The sequence below is a fragment of the Engystomops pustulosus genome, chromosome 9, assembly GCF_040894005.1.
Source record: "Engystomops pustulosus chromosome 9, aEngPut4.maternal, whole genome shotgun sequence".
Classification (NCBI taxonomy): domain Eukaryota; kingdom Metazoa; phylum Chordata; class Amphibia; order Anura; family Leptodactylidae; genus Engystomops; species Engystomops pustulosus.
This window is the reverse complement of record NC_092419.1, coordinates 97,420,265-97,438,899: the sequence shown is the minus strand read 5'-3', so window position 1 is coordinate 97,438,899 and position 18,635 is coordinate 97,420,265. Positions and strand designations below refer to the sequence as shown.

Genomic DNA, 18,635 nt, shown 5'->3' with positions numbered 1-18,635 from the left:
GCGGCCATGTATACCGGATAAGAGTTGTAGTACTGAGCTGCGGCCATGTATACAGGATAAGAGTAGTAGTACTGAGCTGCGGCCATGTATACCGGATAAGAGTAGTAGTACTGAGCTGCGGCCATGTATACAGGATAAGAGTAGTAGTACTGAGCTGCGGCCATGTATACAGGATAAGAGTAGTAGTACTGAGCTGCGGCCATGTATACCGGATAAGAGTAGTAGTACTGAGCTGCGGCCATGTATACAGGATAAGAGTAGTAGTACTGAGCTGCGGCCATGTATACCGGATAAGAGTAGTAGTACTGAGCTGCGGCCATGTATACCGGATAAGACTAGTAGTACTGAGCTGCGGCCATGTATACCGGATAAGAGTAGTAGTACTGAGCTGCGGCCATGTATACAGGATAAGAGTAGTAGTACTGAGCTGCGGCCATGTATACCGGATAAGAGTAGTAGTACTGAGCTGCGGCCATGTATACCGGATAAGACTAGTAGTACTGAGCTGCGGCCATGTATACCGGATAAGAGTAGTAGTACTGAGCTGCGGCCAAATATACAGGATAAGAGTAGTAGTACTGAGCTGCGGCCATGTATACAGGATAAGAGTAGTAGTACTGAGCTGCGGCCAAATATACAGGATAAGAGTAGTAGTACTGTCCTGTGCCTTTTTATACAGGATAAGAGTAGTAGTACTGAGCTGCGGCCATGTATACAGGATAAGAGTTGTAGTACTGAGCTGCGGCCATGTATACAGGATAAGAGTAGTAGTACTGAGCTGCGGCCATGTATACAGGATAAGAGTAGTAGTACTGAGCTGCGGCCAAATATACAGGATAAGAGTAGTAGTACTGTCCTGTGCCTTTTTATACAGGATAAGAGTAGTAGTACTGAGCTGCGGCCATGTATACAGGATAAGAGTTGTAGTACTGAGCTGCGGCCATGTATACAGGATAAGAGTAGTAGTACTGAGCTGCGGCCATGTATACCGGATAAGAGTAGTAGTACTGAGCTGCGGCCATGTATACAGGATAAGAGTAGTAGTACTGTCCTGTGCCTTTTTATACAGGATAAGAGTAGTAGTACTGAGCTGCGGCCATGTATACAGGATAAGAGTTGTAGTACTGAGCTGCGGCCATGTATACCGGATAAGAGTAGTAGTACTGAGCTGCGGCCATGTATACAGGATAAGAGTAGTAGTACTGAGCTGCGGCCAAATATACAGGATAAGAGTAGTAGTACTGAGCTGCGGCCATGTATACAGGATAAGAGTAGTAGTACTGAGCTGCGGCCAAATATACAGGATAAGAGTAGTAGTACTGTCCTGTGCCTTTTTATACAGGATAAGAGTAGTAGTACTGAGCTGCGGCGATGTATACAGGATAAGAGTTGTAGTACTGAGCTGCGGCCATGTATACCGGATAAGAGTTGTAGTACTGAGCTGCGGCCATGTATACCGGATAAGAGTTGTAGTACTGAGCTGCGGCCATGTATACCGGATAAGAGTAGTAGTACTGAGCTGCGGCCATGTATACCGGATAAGAGTAGTAGTACTGAGCTGCGGCCATGTATAACGGATAAGACTAGTAGTACTGAGCTGCGGCCATGTATACCGGATAAGAGTAGTAGTACTGAGCTGCGGCCAAATATACAGGATAAGAGTAGTAGTACTGAGCTGCGGCCATGTATACAGGATAAGAGTAGTAGTACTGAGCTGCGGCCAAATATACAGGATAAGAGTAGTAGTACTGAGCTGCGGCCATGTATACCGGATAAGAGTAGTAGTACTGAGCTGCGGCCATGTATACAGGATAAGAGTAGTAGTACTGTCCTGTGCCTTTTTATACAGGATAAGAGTAGTAGTACTGAGCTGCGGCCATGTATACAGGATAAGAGTAGTAGTACTGAGCTGCGGCCATGTATACAGGATAAGAGTAGTAGTACTGTCCTGTGCCTTTTTATACAGGATAAGAGTAGTAGTACTGAGCTGCGGCCATGTATACAGGATAAGAGTTGTAGTACTGAGCTGCGGCCATGTATACAGGATAAGAGTAGTAGTACTGAGCTGCGGCCATGTATACCGGATAAGAGTAGTAGTACTGAGCTGCGGCCATGTATACAGGATAAGAGTAGTAGTACTGTGCTGCGGCCAAATATACAGGATAAGAGTAGTAGTACTGTCCTGTGCCTTTTTATACAGGATAAGAGTAGTAGTACTGAGCTGCGGCCATGTATACAGGATAAGAGTTGTAGTACTGAGCTGCGGCCATGTATACCGGATAAGAGTTGTAGTACTGAGCTGCGGCCATGTATACCGGATAAGAGTAGTAGTACTGAGCTGCGGCCATGTATACAGGATAAGAGTAGTAGTACTGAGCTGCGGCCAAATATACAGGATAAGAGTAGTAGTACTGAGCTGCGGCCATGTATACAGGATAAGAGTAGTAGTACTGAGCTGCGGCCAAATATACAGGATAAGAGTAGTAGTACTGTCCTGTGCCTTTTATACAGGATAAGAGTAGTAGTACTGAGCTGCGGCCATGTATACAGGATAAGAGTTGTAGTACTGAGCTGCGGCCATGTATACAGGATAAGAGTAGTAGTACTGAGCTGCGGCCATGTATACAGGATAAGAGTAGTAGTACTGAGCTGCGGCCAAATATACAGGATAAGAGTAGTAGTACTGAGCTGCGGCCATGTATACCGGATAAGAGTAGTAGTACTGAGCTGCGGCCATGTATACAGGATAAGAGTAGTAGTACTGAGCTGCGGCCATGTATACAGGATAAGAGTAGTAGTACTGAGCTGCGGCCATGTATACCGGATAAGAGTAGTAGTACTGAGCTGCGGCCATGTATACAGGATAAGAGTAGTAGTACTGAGCTGCGGCCAAATATACAGGATAAGAGTAGTAGTACTGAGCTGCGGCCATGTATACCGGATAAGAGTAGTAGTACTGAGCTGCGGCCATGTATACAGGATAAGAGTAGTAGTACTGAGCTGCGGCCATGTATACCGGATAAGAGTAGTAGTACTGAGCTGCGGCCAAATATACAGGATAAGAGTAGTAGTACTGAGCTGCGGCCATGTATACCGGATAAGAGTAGTAGTACTGAGCTGCGGCCATGTATACAGGATAAGAGTAGTAGTACTGAGCTGCGGCCATGTATACAGGATAAGAGTAGTAGTACTGTCCTGTGCCTTTTATACAGGATAAGAGTAGTAGTACTGAGCTGCGGCCATGTATACCGGATAAGAGTAGTAGTACTGAGCTGCGGCCATGTATACAGGATAAGAGTAGTAGTACTGAGCTGCGGCCATGTATACAGGATAAGAGTAGTAGTACTGAGCTGCGGCCATGTATACCGGATAAGAGTAGTAGTACTGAGCTGCGGCCATGTATACAGGATAAGAGTAGTAGTACTGAGCTGCGGCCAAATATACAGGATAAGAGTAGTAGTACTGAGCTGCGGCCATGTATACCGGATAAGAGTAGTAGTACTGAGCTGCGGCCATGTATACAGGATAAGAGTAGTAGTACTGAGCTGCGGCCATGTATACAGGATAAGAGTAGTAGTACTGAGCTGCGGCCATGTATACAGGATAAGAGTAGTAGTACTGAGCTGCGGCCAAATATACAGGATAAGAGTAGTAGTACTGAGCTGCGGCCATGTATACCGGATAAGAGTAGTAGTACTGAGCTGCGGCCATGTATACAGGATAAGAGTAGTAGTACTGTCCTGTGCCTTTTTATACAGGATAAGAGTAGTAGTACTGAGCTGCGGCCATGTATACAGGATAAGAGTTGTAGTACTGAGCTGCGGCCATGTATACAGGATAAGAGTAGTAGTACTGAGCTGCGGCCATGTATACCGGATAAGAGTAGTAGTACTGAGCTGCGGCCATGTATACAGGATAAGAGTAGTAGTACTGTCCTGTGCCTTTTTATACAGGATAAGAGTAGTAGTACTGAGCTGCGGCCATGTATACAGGATAAGAGTTGTAGTACTGAGCTGCGGCCATGTATACCGGATAAGAGTTGTAGTACTGAGCTGCGGCCATGTATACCGGATAAGAGTAGTAGTACTGAGCTGCGGCCATGTATACAGGATAAGAGTAGTAGTACTGAGCTGCGGCCAAATATACAGGATAAGAGTAGTAGTACTGTCCTGTGCCTTTTATACAGGATAAGAGTAGTAGTACTGAGCTGCGGCCATGTATACAGGATAAGAGTTGTAGTACTGAGCTGCGGCCATGTATACAGGATAAGAGTAGTAGTACTGAGCTGCGGCCATGTATACAGGATAAGAGTAGTAGTACTGAGCTGCGGCCAAATATACAGGATAAGAGTAGTAGTACTGAGCTGCGGCCATGTATACCGGATAAGAGTAGTAGTACTGAGCTGCGGCCATGTATACAGGATAAGAGTAGTAGTACTGAGCTGCGGCCATGTATACAGGATAAGAGTAGTAGTACTGAGCTGCGGCCATGTATACCGGATAAGAGTAGTAGTACTGAGCTGCGGCCATGTATACAGGATAAGAGTAGTAGTACTGAGCTGCGGCCAAATATACAGGATAAGAGTAGTAGTACTGAGCTGCGGCCATGTATACCGGATAAGAGTAGTAGTACTGAGCTGCGGCCATGTATACAGGATAAGAGTTGTAGTACTGAGCTGCGGCCATGTATACAGGATAAGAGTAGTAGTACTGAGCTGCGGCCATGTATACAGGATAAGAGTAGTAGTACTGAGCTGCGGCCATGTATACAGGATAAGAGTAGTAGTACTGTCCTGTGCCTTTTTATACAGGATAAGAGTTGTAGTACTGAGCTGCGGCCATGTATACCGGATAAGAGTAGTAGTACTGAGCTGCGGCCATGTATACAGGATAAGAGTAGTCATGGGGGTCATGGTGGAAGGAGATGAGGAAAGGGCCAATCTACTGAATGTCGCCTTCTCAACTGTCTTTACCCAGGAAAATCCCCTGGTGGAAGACACAATGAGGAATAATGTAAATTCTTTTTGGAATGTCAACAGTTTAACCCAGGAAGAGGTACGGCGCCGCCTCGCAACCACTAAGATAGATAAATCACCGGGGCCAGATGGCATACACCCCCGGGTTCTGCATGAACTATGTACCGTGATAGACAGACCGTTATTTTTAATATTTGAAGATTCACTGAGGACTGGTTATGTTCCACAGGACTGGCGCATAGCAAATGTGGTACCAATATACAAAAAAGGATCAAAAAGCGATCCTGGAAACTACAGACCCGTGAGTCTAACTTCTGTGGTGGGGAAAATATTTGAGGGGTTTGTTAGAGATGCTGTCCTCGAGTATCTCACTATGCACAACCTTATAACCCAGCGTCAGCATGGGTTTATGAGAGATCGCTCCTGTCAGACTAATCTGATTGGTTTCTATGAGGAGGTAAGTTCCAGACTGGATCTGGGGGACGCTGTGGATGTTGTATATCTGGACTTTTCAAAGGCATTTGACACCTTGCCGCATAAAAGGTTGGTATATAAAATGAGACTGCTGGGAATAGGGGAAAATCTGTGTATTTGGGTAAGTAATTGGCTTAGTGATAGAAAACAGAGGGTCGTCATTAATGGTACATTCTCAGATTGGGTTGACGTTACCAGTGGAGTGCCACAGGGGTCAGTATTGGGGCCACTTCTTTTTAATATTTTTATTAATGACCTTGTAGTGGGTTTACACAGTCAAGTTTCAATATTTGCAGATGATACTAAGCTGTGTAAAGTAATAAATACTGAGGTCGATAGTTTAGCATTACAGAGGGATTTGTGGAAGCTTGAGGAGTGGGCAGAGAAATGGTTGATGAGGTTTAATGTAGATAAATGTAAAGTTATGCACTTGGGCCATGGAAACAAAAAGTATAATTATGTTCTAAACAGTCAATTACTTGGTAAAACTGCAGCTGAAAAGGACTTGGGGGTATTGGTGGATGGTAAACTTAATTTTAGTGACCAGAGCCAGGCGGCTGCTGCTAAAGCAAATAAAATTATGGGATGTATCAAGAGAGGAATAGATTCTCATGATAAAGACATAGTTTTGCCCTTATACAAATCCCTGGTCAGACCACACATGGAATATTGTGTACAGTTTTGGGCACCGGTGTATAAAAAGGATATAGTAGAGCTGGAACGGGTGCAGAGGAGAGCAACCAGGATTATTAGGGGAATGGGGGGATTAGAATACAATGACAGATTACAAAATTTGGGATTATTCAGTTTAGAAAAAAGACGACTGAGGGGAGACCTCATTACAATGTACAAATACCTGAACGGACAGTACAAGGATCTCTCCAGAGATCTTTTTATACCTCGGCCTGTGACCAGGACAAGGGGGCATCCTCTGCGCCTAGAGGAGAGGCGATTCTACCATCAACATAGACAAAGGTTCTTTACTGTAAGAGCAGTGAGACTATGGAACTCTCTGCCGCAGGAGGTTGTTATGGTGGACTCTATGTACATGTTCAAGAGAGGCCTGGATGCCTTTCTGGAGAGGAAAAATATCACGGGTTATGGGGATAAAAGATTTATTTAATTCTTAAAGGTTGGACTTGATGGACTTGCGTCTTTTTCCAGCCTTATATACTATGATACTATGATACTGAGCTGCGGCCATGTATACCGGATAAGAGTAGTAGTACTGAGCTGCGGCCATGTATACCGGATAAGAGTAGTAGTACTGAGCTGCGGCCATGTATACCGGATAAGAGTAGTAGTACTGAGCTGCGGCCATGTATACCGGATAAGAGTTGTAGTACTGAGCTGCGGCCATGTATACCGGATAAGAGTAGTAGTACTGAGCTGCGGCCATGTATACCGGATAAGAGTAGTAGTACTGAGCTGCGGCCATGTATACCGGATAAGAGTAGTAGTACTGAGCTGCGGCCATGTATACCGGATAAGAGTAGTAGTACTGAGCTGCGGCCATGTATACCGGATAAGAGTTGTAGTACTGAGCTGCGGCCATGTATACCGGATAAGAGTAGTAGTACTGTCCTGTGCCTTTTTATACAGGATAAGAGTTGTAGTACTGAGCTGCGGCCATGTATACCGGATAAGAGTAGTAGTACTGAGCTGCGGCCATGTATACCGGATAAGAGTAGTAGTACTGTCCTGTGCCTTTTTATACAGGATAAGAGTTGTAGTACTGAGCTGCGGCCATGTATACCGGATAAGAGTAGTAGTACTGAGCCGTGCCCATGTATACCGGATAAGAGTACTGTCCTGTGCCTTTTTATACAGGATATTAGTAGAAGTGATGCGCTGTGCCAATATTACAGTAAAACTCCTTCTTAATGTCGTCATATGCAGATAGGTGACAGCAGCTTCTGTCTGGGTAGAAGTCAGCAGGCAGGGCACAGCGGCATCAGCAGGGTCCTGCCCATCACCTACCACGCGGGCAGCTCTACCAGTCATGTAGATGTGTGATTAATCCTTGTATAATACAATAGCAGGGGTGGCTCCTGCTGGGAGGAAGAATGACTAATGACATGATTGTGGGTGCGGCGGGTCCACATGGCACAGCTACAGAACCAGACTGGAAATGTATCCAGATTCTGCTAAAGACGACTTCTATCAGATACTCAGATGCCAACACAGCAGCAACGTTATCTGGGATTGTTGTGTCTGGAGGTCATACACTGACTCATGGGAAATTACCCAAATATCCCACTGCCCGAGGTCCACCTACACGTCCCCTCCTACATACAGTGATGAGATTGGGAATGTCATTGGATATTGTGCATTAGATGAGATGATCTTTTCGGCAAGTTTTAGGGGTCAGACTTTTGACCTTTATTTCTTATACTAATTTCTACCTTCCAGTTCACCGCCCGCCAGAAAGTGTACAACATCGCCAACGAGCTGCTGCAGACGGAGAAGGCCTACGTGTCCCGTCTACACCTCCTGGACCAGGTGAGGGTGACGCCTCATACGCTGTTTATGTCAATGGGTGCACATACAGGTCTATAGCAGCCACTGACCGGCCCAGGAATGGGCACCGCGTCCTCACCGATCCTTGTAGAGATGATTGACGTCACCTTTACGGTGTCCTATTAACCCCTTGTGAAAGGAGATGCCTGGGGTTCGGACATTTGGACTTTAACATACCTGATCCTTTGATCTCATAGGAGATAAAGCGCTGCCTGAGGAGTCCGATAAGAAATCTCTAACTTAGAAACTTCCATTTCCAGGTATTTTGCGCTCGGCTCTTGGAAGAAGCGACAACGAAGGGCTCATTCCCTGCCGAAGTAGTTCTGGGGATTTTCTCCAACATCTGCTCCATCTATTGCTTCCATCAGCAGTTTCTGCTGCCCGAACTGGAGAAGCGCATGCAGGAGTGGTGAGTGCTCCCTCGTCCTCCGCTGCCCCCCTGCTGCATAATTGTGCTTTATGATGGCTTTCAATGGAGAGGGGAGGGGTGAGGAGCGCTCCTCGCCCCTCCTCTCTCCTGCACCTGGTTAGATGCTCGCCCGGGTGAGCATGCGTTCACTTGCCGGAGGCCTAAGACACGACCAAAAAGTAGCTCTCCCTGAGACAGAGCATCCATAGCATGGAGACCACACATCAGCCCTTTACTTTCATGTGTTACTGATTTTTCTGTGTTTTTTTTCCATGAAGGGACAGCAACCCCCGGATTGGGGACATTCTACAGAAACTGGCTCCATTCCTTAAGATGTACGGCGAGTATGTGAAGAACTTTGACAGAGCCATGGAACTGCTGAACACATGGACCGAGCGCTCATCTCAGTTCAAAAGCATCATCCAGGAGGTGCAGGTCAGTCCGCAGACCCCCCACAGTGATAATAATAATAATCCTTATTTATATAGCGCCTTACATATCATAGGGGACAGATACAGATATAATATTACATTACAGAGTACAAACAGTCATGTGGAACAATAGGAGGGAGGGCCCTGATCACAAGAGCTTACAGTCTATGAGGATGAGGAGGTGACACAAGAGCTTACAGTCTATGAGGATGAGGGGGTGACACAAGAGCTTACAGTCTATGATGATGAGGGAGTGACACAAGAGCTTACAGTCTATGAGGATGAGGGGGTGACACAAGAGCTTACAGTCTATGAGGATGAGGGGGTGACACAAGAGCTTACAGTCTATGAGGATGAGGGGGTGACACAAGAGCTTACAGTCTATGAGGATGAGGGGTGACACAAGAGCTTACAGTCTATGAGGATGAGGGGGTGACACAAGAGCTTACAGTCTATGAGGATGAGGGGGTGACACAAGAGCTTACAGTCTATGAGGATGAGGGGAAGACACAAGAGCTTACAGTCTATGAGGATGAGGGGGTGACACAAGAGCTTACAGTCTATGAGGATGAGGAGGGACACAAGCGCTTACAGTCTATGAGGATGAGGGGGTGACACAAGCGCTTACAGTCTATGAGGATGAGGGGGTGACACAAGAGCTTACAGTCTATGAGGATGAGGGGGTGACACAAGAGCTTACAGTCTGTGAGGAGGAGGGGGTGACACAAGAGCTTACAGTCTATGAGGATGAGGGGTGACACAAGAGCTTACAGTCTATGAGGATGAGGGCGTGACACAAGAGATTACAGTCTATGAGGATGAGGAGGTGACACAATAGCTTACAGTCTATGAGGATGAGGGGGTGACACAAGAGCTTACAGTCTATGAGGATGAGGAGGGACACAAGCGCTTACAGTCTATGAGGATGAGGGGGTGACACAAGAGCTTACAGTCTATGAGGATGAGGGGGTGACACAAGAGCTTACAGTCTATGAGGATGAGGGGGTGACACAAGAGCTTACAGTCTATGAGGATGAGGGGGTGACACAAGAGCTTACAGTCTATGAGGAGGAGGGGGTGACACAAGAGCTTACAGTCTATGAGGATGAGGGGGTGACACAAGACCTTACAGTCTATGAGGATGAGGGGGTGACACAAGAGCTTACAGTCTATGAGGATGAGGGGGTGACACAAGACCTTACAGTCTATGAGGATGAGGGGGTGACACAGGTATAAGAGCTTGTATAACAGTCCAGCCATTCTTTATAAGGGAACAGTGTGAAATAATTTAACAAATAAATCTGCTGCTGCTTGTACCAGCCATCAGCCAAATCTTATATACAAAGTCCAAAATGAAAGTGTCTGCAGATAAGCCTGGAGCCTGGTATTTATCTGGTGTTTGCTGGATAACAGGAGGAAGAGGACACATAATGGGTTAGTAAAGACAGAACTGACATCTCATGCAGTTAGTGAGTGTGAGCGGCTGCCTAAAGAGATGGGTTTGGAGAGCACCCTTGGAGGTTGGGTATTAGTCTGATAGTCTGGGGAAGGGCATTCCAGAAAATTGGTGAATCTCGGGAGAAGTCCTGGAGACGTGAGTGAGAGGACTGACATGCTGAGGTTGTAGGGGTAGGACCCTCTGACAACCCCACATATGCAGAGCATATTCTAGGTCTCATCTCCTGCACATCAGACCATGTATGGGCACATCTCTAACTACAGACACACAATTGGCAATTTCATCATAAATTTCTCTGAAGAAAGACAGAGGAGCAGCGCAACCTAAACGTGCTGCAGGATTATGGTTTTAGTAAAGACTTGTACTACCCATAAAACACACATGTCATGAGAGGTGAGAGGTCACTGTTACAAACATATTTTGTTAGGTTTTTGTACGGGGTTAGACCTGATGGACCCTATCCCACACTAGTCACACGTGACCTCTGCCCCCTGCGGAGCCGTCACGTTCTCCCGAATATCATACGGAATGAATAAATCTGGATGAGTTTTTTTGCCATTTAATTTTATGACCAAGAATTATCAGATTCTGGAGATGGAAGGAGGGATTTCTCTTCCTCCTGGTATTCCTGGACGCCTCGGGGTCAGATACCTCGGCAGGGTCATAGTGTACGTCTCTCATGGTAGTGAGATGAATGTCCCCGGTGAGGACCATTGATGTCAGTCTGTGGCTTGTACGTGGGTGAGGCCGGATTCCTCAGGTCCTGTAAACCCTGCGGGCGATCCCACAATAACACGGAGACTATAATTCATTTACTGTTCTCGTCTCCCCGAAATATACAAAGCCTCAGACGTCAGGGCGTGCGCCTGGTATATCACACAAAGGTCATGGAGCTATAGTGAATGGGACTAAGGGGGAATAAAGATTTTCCTTGGATCCATTCTCACACACGCACCCTCAGACTAGTACACCACCACACACACTGACAGGTAGGGCGTAGTATGGCTGATCATATATCCTAGGCCCAGGTAGAGCAATGCTTTGTATCTTCCCCATAGTTGCCCTTAGAGCCTGGGACAAGACTGAACGTGGCTGTGTAAGCCGCCTATGGGGCCTATGGGGCGAGGAGTATTGTAAAACAGGCTGCAGCGTGTCCGTCACCTCCCTGCCCCGGCCTCCTAATACATGGAGATCCATATATACAGACATGAAGACGTTGCAGTCATTGTGCCATGTGCTTTGTGTTCCAGAAGGAGGAGGCCTGTGGTAACCTGACGTTACAGCACCACATGCTGGAGCCCGTCCAGAGGATCCCACGCTATGAGCTGCTCCTTAAGGATTATCTCCAGAAGCTGTCAGAGGAGTCCAGAGACCGGAGGGATGCGGAAAGTATGTGACACCTGGGGCTGTATACATCATGGCCAATACACAGACGTCCACATGGTGCCTAAAGGTCACGGCTATCTCGTGAGCTTCTGTAGAACTACATGTCCCAGCAAATGGGGATCACAGGGGTAATGTGAGAGGGTGACGTACTGCTATGATCCTCACGTTCCCCAAATAAAGGGGTTGCAGATGATTGGCTGCTACATCCCCTTCATGGGACTTTCCTGCGCTGTAGCACCCACTCACTCCGCTGTGCAGCCCACCCCATGTGCTTAAAGGGACAAAGCACCGAATCATTACTGTACCCTCCTAATTCCCAGAATGACCCCATCTGATCATAAAGTGATCAAAAACACGTAAAACACATCAAATATACTCAGTATTTCCTAGCAGAATGCCCCCCGATAATGTGTCTGCTTCTGGGGACCCTCAGTCCTTCACATAGAGATACACTGCCCCCTAGTGGGTGTCCTGGTCTCACACTGTACGAATGTCTTTCCTTGCAGAATCCTTGGATCTTATTGCGACAGCCGCTGAGCACTCCAATGCAGCAATAAGGAAAATGGTGAGTGCTCCTCGCCTCTAGGTGTTCTGTAAATAGGGGCGCCTTCTATGGTCCATGTCCTCATCCCAAAATAAGTTACCTGGAGGTTAGGACAAGGCAGATCATGGATGTCGTGATCCATAGAATAGTTCGGCCCGTTACCATGTCCCCTCTATCCTCTCGCAGGAAAGGATGCACAAACTCTTGAAGGTGTATGAACTCCTGGGCGGAGAGGAGGATATCGTGAGCCCCACTAATGAACTCATCAAAGAGGGGCATATTCTTAAACTGTCAGCAAAGAACGGGACCACCCAGGACAGATACCTCATACTGGTGAGTGATCGCCAACCTGTGGCAGAACTACAACTCACAGCAGGCAAATGGCCAACCCAGTGCCCGAGCATGCTGAGAATAGTAGTGATGCCACGGATAGAAGACCACGGGTGGGATGCCCCATCTTCCCACGGCCTGGATATAACTATGATATGGTGCGATACAGTTCTTATCGTCCTTCATCTGTCCACAGTTCAATGACCGCTTGCTGTACTGCGTCCCAAAGTTACGTCTGATTGGTCAGAAATACAGCGTAAGAGCGAGGATTGACGTGGAGGGGATGGAGGTTCGTGTATATGATGTGTACACGGAGATACTGGTGTGACTGGTCCGTCATACATGACATGTTGTGTTCTCTCCTCCATAGCTGAAGCACAGCAGCAGTCCCAACCTCACCCGCACCTTCCTAGTGTCTGGGAAGCAGCGCTCCCTGGAGCTACAGGCCAGGTATGTGGGACCTAAGATTAGAGTGTCAGCTCTGTGGACACTTGTTGCGGATTGTCCAATGACTGCACACCCCATATTACCCCTATAAGCCCATTCTGCATTGTCCTCATTTCCCCTCTTTATTGTCCTGATTTCTATATTTTACAGGACGGAAGAAGAGAAGAAGGATTGGATCCAGGTGAGACGGGGTGATGCCAGGGTGATGCCAGGGTGATGCCGGGATGATACCGGGGTGATACCAGGGTGATGCCGGGGTGATGCCGGGGTGATGCTGGGGTGATGCCAGGGTGATGCCGGGGTGATACCGGGGTGATGCAGGGGTGATACCAGGGTGATGCTGGGGTGATGCCGGGGTGATGCTGGGGGAGGCACATACACGGACCCGGGACCTCTCTGGGGTTATTGAGACTTCTGCGCGGGGGAGATCCAGTAATGTTCTTCTATCTCACAGGCCATTGAAGCCACAATGAGTCGCCATGAGCAGACAATGGAGACCTACAAACTGCTCAACTCCACCCATCGGGAGGACGAGGAGACGCCTCCAAACTCACCGGTAACTACCCGGCGGGTGGGCGGATAGGACTGGGGCACTGCAGAACGTGTATATTGTACTGCCAGGAGAATAATTACATGTTCTGTTTGTGATCCAGAACACAGACCTGGGCAAGCGAGCGCCAACCCCGATCCGGGAAAAGGAGGTGACAATGTGCATGAAATGCCAGGAAGCTTTTAATTCCATAACCAAAAGGAGGCACCACTGCAAAGCATGCGGACACGTGAGTCATCTTCTCAGTCTTACCACCACTAGGGGGAGCACATCATGGACCCTCTTATCAGATGCTACCGTCCTCCTCCTCGCTCTGTAGTAGTGGGGGCTACCTGCTGGACATGACACGTGATGCCCCTTATCTTGTAGGTGGTTTGTGGGAAGTGCTCAGAGTTTCGTGCCAAACTCATCTACGACAATAACCGAACAAACCGCGTCTGTGTGGACTGTTACAGCGCCCTGCACGGTTCTACGTCCAGCCCAGGGTACAACTCCCATACACCACAGCGGAGGAAGTCCATCCTAGAGGTGAGTGCAGCCTATAATACTGTCCCCCTCCATACGATCAGTAGTCACCCCCGGACTGGCCGTGACATACTGACCATGGGGTGTGATTTGCCCCTATAGAAGCAGGCGTCCGTGGTGGCGGAGCACAGCGTCATGTGCAGTTATATGCACTACATGGAGAAGGGCGCCAAGAGCTGGCACAAGGGCTGGTTTGTCATCCCGCAGAATGAGCCCCTGGTCCTGTACATCTATGGCGCCCCCCAGGTCAGTATAAAGGGGGTCCCCGGGTACAGAATACAATGTGTATGGATGGTTACAGGTGATTGAGTGTCTCTTCTCTGCCGCACAGGACGTGAAGGCTCAGCGGAGTATCCCTTTAATTGGCTTTGAAGTGACCCCCACAGAACAGTGCGAGCGCTCGGACCGCAAGCAAGTGTTCAAGATCCGCCAGAGCCAACTCAGCTTCTACTTCAGCCCGGAGACGGAGGAGCTGCAGCGGCGCTGGGTCCAGGCCTTGTCCCGGGCCGGCCGCGGGGAGGATTACAGCAGCAAGGACTTACTCCTGGAGGCTGAAGAGGAGCATGATGGGACTGGGGACCCTCTGGGGGACACCTGAGGACCCATCCTCCACACCCCGCCCCCTTGTATAAGACGCTCATCATCACCACATGGGGAGGGCTGGACTCACCCATTGTACTTCCATGTTCTACAAAGGACCCGAAAGGAGAACTGAAGCGCAACCCCAGAGGAACAACTTCCTCTCCTCTGGGCCAGCGCAAAGGATGGGGCTGGACCGACCCATCATCACCGACATAGGAAGGAGCCGGATACTGGTTTGACCCGTTAACCCTTCCTAGGTCACCAGATGCTTCCGCTCTCGAGAACTTATTCCTACTCAAACCCATCACCGGCACTTTCTCTTTTTTTTTTTTACATGTATTATAATTATTTTAATAATATTTAGCAACACTTTTTTTTTTTTTTTTTTAACGTTGTTCTTTTGCTCGTTCCGGGATGTTCCTGGTTCCTTTTTTTTAAAGTTCATCGTCATTCCAGACTCCTCGCGTGTCCCTATCAGCCTGTAAGGAGTTAATAGGAGGCGCAGGGTGTAATGAAGCAGCAGGTGTGTACAGTGCCATAGAGATCACTGTCCCAGCATGCCCCTCCCCCAATCTGTATATAGCGCACCCTGGGGGGAGGTGAATATGACATCACCTGAATCAGGGGGTCACACTAAGGAGCAAGGGTGTAACCCGAGGGGTGCAGAGCCCCCCCAGTACTATATACAATACTTATACCAGGACAATTCGTGCCAAGAAACTATAAATTGTGCCAAATTCCACCAGAAGGAGCGGCACAGCAGAGCAGACGTGTAGCAGTGTGTGTCCTGTCATTGCCCCTCTGTGCCGCGACGCCAGCTGCTGGGTGGGCGATGACGTTGGTGGCCGGGCCACTGGGGATGTATGAACGCGCCCCTCCCCCCGGGCTGGAGAAATGTTCTGTCTCTTCAATACAATCTGTTTATTGCAAACCGTCTCATTTCTCTACTTGTTATTTAATGGTCGTCGGGAAAGTTGGATGAATCTCATGGGAAGTGGCCGACATCATCTCATGAGCAGGATTGTCCCTTACAGGTGTAACCATTTGTGTGTGTGTGCTGCTGTAGCAGCAGTACTGTGAAATATGGCTTTATATTCTATGATTGTAGCTTCTCCGAGTACATTCCTCACACTGCTGTGCTCTGTGCTATTCCATCATTGCAGCTTCTCCAAGTGTATCCTCACACTGTTGTGCTCTCTGAATTGAACATCTCAGTGTGAGGACACAGCACAGAACACTTGAAAAATACTACCGAATGTAAATCCATTTTTCACAGTCCCGCTGCTACTAACAGCATTCACAAAGCTGTGGTTACACATCTCTCCGGATTTGCACATTTGTCAAGGGTTTTAGGCAGTTTTCAGACACTTTGAGTAGTAACGCAGGGGGCGTGGCCGTGCGTCAAAAATAACGCTAAACTCAAAAAAACTAGACCAACTCATAGGAGGTGCAAAGTATGAGCCGGCAGTCGTAGGGCTCATTCAGACGGCGCTCATCCCCAAACAAGCAGCCGCAACTCTGCCAAAATAGAAATCATGTGACCAGATCAGGCCCCTCCCCCCAATAACTGCTCGTGAATGAGCCCCAATACTGGCGACTTTTCATGTTTCTACGACCCGAGCACCGCTGTGGACGTGTTGTTGGACTGTATCTAAACACGTCTTAATGAATCCCCCAATGTCTGACTCTGGATGATACATCTGGAGTGATGTAAGACCTTTTGCACCATTTATTAGTTGGTTTCGCTTGTTGTACCAACATATTTTATTGGCCGCACAGAAATCATCTAGCAGAGAGGCCCCGCCCCCTTGTCATACAAGTTGGAAAACTTCCCAAAATCCTTGATAAATGTGGTGTAAGGCAGGTCAGACAGAGGGCAGATTTATCATGGGGGCCGTGAGGTGCAGCAGGTCCATCCCTGTGTCTGGGTGATAAATCTGCCCCATCTGCTGGAGATTTATCATTATTAGGGGCAGATTTATCAAGCCGTCTGCCTGAAGCTCTTGATAAATGTGGCACAGACGGGTTTTTGGTGCAAATGATTCCAGAATTGTGTGGCCGGAGCCCTGGATCCATCTCCCTCGCTGCCTCATCATACGGGTCACCAAACATTCGGGTAAGGAGATTGATGTTTAGGTCTATGGACCATTTATAATACAGTTTTGCTTCTTCAGAAAGCGCCCCCTAGTGGCAACTACATGTAATAATGGAACCAGAGGCAACAATACAGGTCACCTGCAGCTTGTAGATGAACAGTCACCGGAATCCAGTCGCCTCTGAGCATGTGCGCTTTCCACTCCACAAGACTCTGCACACCGAGATTAACCCTTTCAAGATTAAAATAGTGAAATAAATACACAACTAAACCGACCATGAAAGCCAAAGACGAGCCGGTGTCTAATACTCAATGGCCACATTTACCAAGAACAGGGCAGTTTGCATGTGTAGTCTGCAGGGGGCGCCACATTCAAGATTTCTGGCGGCCCTGCACTGCTCCGACAGTGCACCATTTATTTTATTTTTTTTCTGTATCTTTAACATGCGGCGTGTGACACAATTCTGTCGGACTTTGCATGATAAACGTGGCGTAAGGTCCCCAGACGCAGAATTTTATGTCACATGAAGAATATCGCAGCCACGACACAAAATGGTCACGGACACGTCTTAAATACCTGTGCAAGGAGCATGCACTAGAAAGAACCTGCAAAGTCCAACAGGAAACTGGCGCCGGAGCTTAGTACATAGTAGATATTTCACATAAATAGAAAGCAGATCCAACTATTAGTGATGGCGCCATCTGGTGGGCAGAGGTGGTCATTCACCCTCTCTGGGTGCATAGTATTACATCAGGACCTCCTGTATAATCACTCACAAGTAATAGAGATTACAGATACACACATACCCGCAGGTATTCCCTGTGACTCACCCATACACATGCACCATCCATTACCAATGTGTACAAGTGTGTGCATAATACTCTATAAGATGGTTACTAGAACCTGTGACTACAGTGTAGCGGCTGTACCACCTACCACCAGGCATCTACCACCAGGATGAACATCTGTATGCAAATGAGCCTGAGGAGCACCATTAACACCTACGGAGCCTGCAGTCCCTCATGCTCTTTTGCATACAGAAGTTCATCCTGGCGGTAGATGCCCTTTAAGGTAGTCTAAGACGGAGGGGCGTGGCCTGATGCCGGACTGAGCGGACGTGCGCCGCGGAGCTCCCGGGACCCGACACCCTATCTCCCTTCCCAGGCAGCCATCCCTCACCTGTGCCACCTCTCTCCTGCTCCGCTGTGCCCCGCACACCTGCCGCTGTCCACCGGCACCGATCTTGAGGCGGTTGTGGACTCCGCACCGCTCCCCGGCATTCCCCTGCAGCCGGCCACGTGACCAGCGCTGCGGCCCGATCCTAGCCGCCCGGTACCGCGGCAGGTACACAGCGCTGCTGATCACCGGGGAAATCATCCGCCTCCCCTGCAGCCCGAAACACCGCTTCCACCACCGGAGGCACCGTGACAGCTCCAGCCAGCACTGCATCCTGCCGGAGGCGCCATCTTGTGGGACTCCCCTGCGCTGCCTGAGGCCTAGGCGCGCAGGGTTAACCCTGACACTGCCACACTGAGCCGGGACCAGGTAGGGAAGTAATTCCCCTGTTGCTGCCCACCTCTGCCCTGGGGACCCCTAGTTGTGCAGCCCAGCACTGAGTCCTCCATACTCCCAGTGATCCCCTGTTCCTGGGTTCTGCTTTATATTAACCCTCGCAGTGCCGCTGCAATACTCCACGTGGGTTTGTACTGTATCTCTGCTAATTACAGGACGCTAGGCTCCTCGATTGTTTATCACTGGCCCCCCTGCCCAGACGCCATGGGTAACCGGAGGAGAACGGCTAAAATGCTCAAAGCAGTGTCTGCGCCTCCATCGGATGATGAATCCATCCATGAAGATCCTCCATTCCAGTCCCTGGAACCCCTGGACGCGCAGGATTGCTCCACATC

General features: G+C 48.5%; 1 protein-coding gene across 3 annotated transcripts in view; it reads left to right on the top strand.

Moving 5' to 3' along the window:
* FGD1 (FYVE, RhoGEF and PH domain containing 1) overlaps nucleotides 1–15,568 on the top strand; it is a 78,691-nt gene extending 63,123 nt beyond the window's left edge. For all 3 annotated transcript variants that reach the window (XM_072124327.1, XM_072124329.1, XM_072124328.1), the window contains exons 5-18: nucleotides 7,862–7,951; nucleotides 8,230–8,378; nucleotides 8,657–8,813; nucleotides 11,519–11,657; nucleotides 12,161–12,219; nucleotides 12,385–12,531; nucleotides 12,725–12,817; nucleotides 12,899–12,978; nucleotides 13,126–13,156; nucleotides 13,430–13,531; nucleotides 13,629–13,754; nucleotides 13,895–14,053; nucleotides 14,153–14,296; nucleotides 14,382–15,568. In XM_072124327.1, coding sequence (XP_071980428.1) covers nucleotides 7,862–7,951; nucleotides 8,230–8,378; nucleotides 8,657–8,813; nucleotides 11,519–11,657; nucleotides 12,161–12,219; nucleotides 12,385–12,531; nucleotides 12,725–12,817; nucleotides 12,899–12,978; nucleotides 13,126–13,156; nucleotides 13,430–13,531; nucleotides 13,629–13,754; nucleotides 13,895–14,053; nucleotides 14,153–14,296; nucleotides 14,382–14,648 — 1,743 coding nt within the window. In that variant the 3' untranslated portion in view covers nucleotides 14,649–15,568. The remainder of the gene's footprint in view (nucleotides 1–7,861; nucleotides 7,952–8,229; nucleotides 8,379–8,656; nucleotides 8,814–11,518; nucleotides 11,658–12,160; nucleotides 12,220–12,384; nucleotides 12,532–12,724; nucleotides 12,818–12,898; nucleotides 12,979–13,125; nucleotides 13,157–13,429; nucleotides 13,532–13,628; nucleotides 13,755–13,894; nucleotides 14,054–14,152; nucleotides 14,297–14,381) is intronic.
* The last annotated feature ends 3,067 nt before the right edge of the window (nucleotides 15,569–18,635 follow it).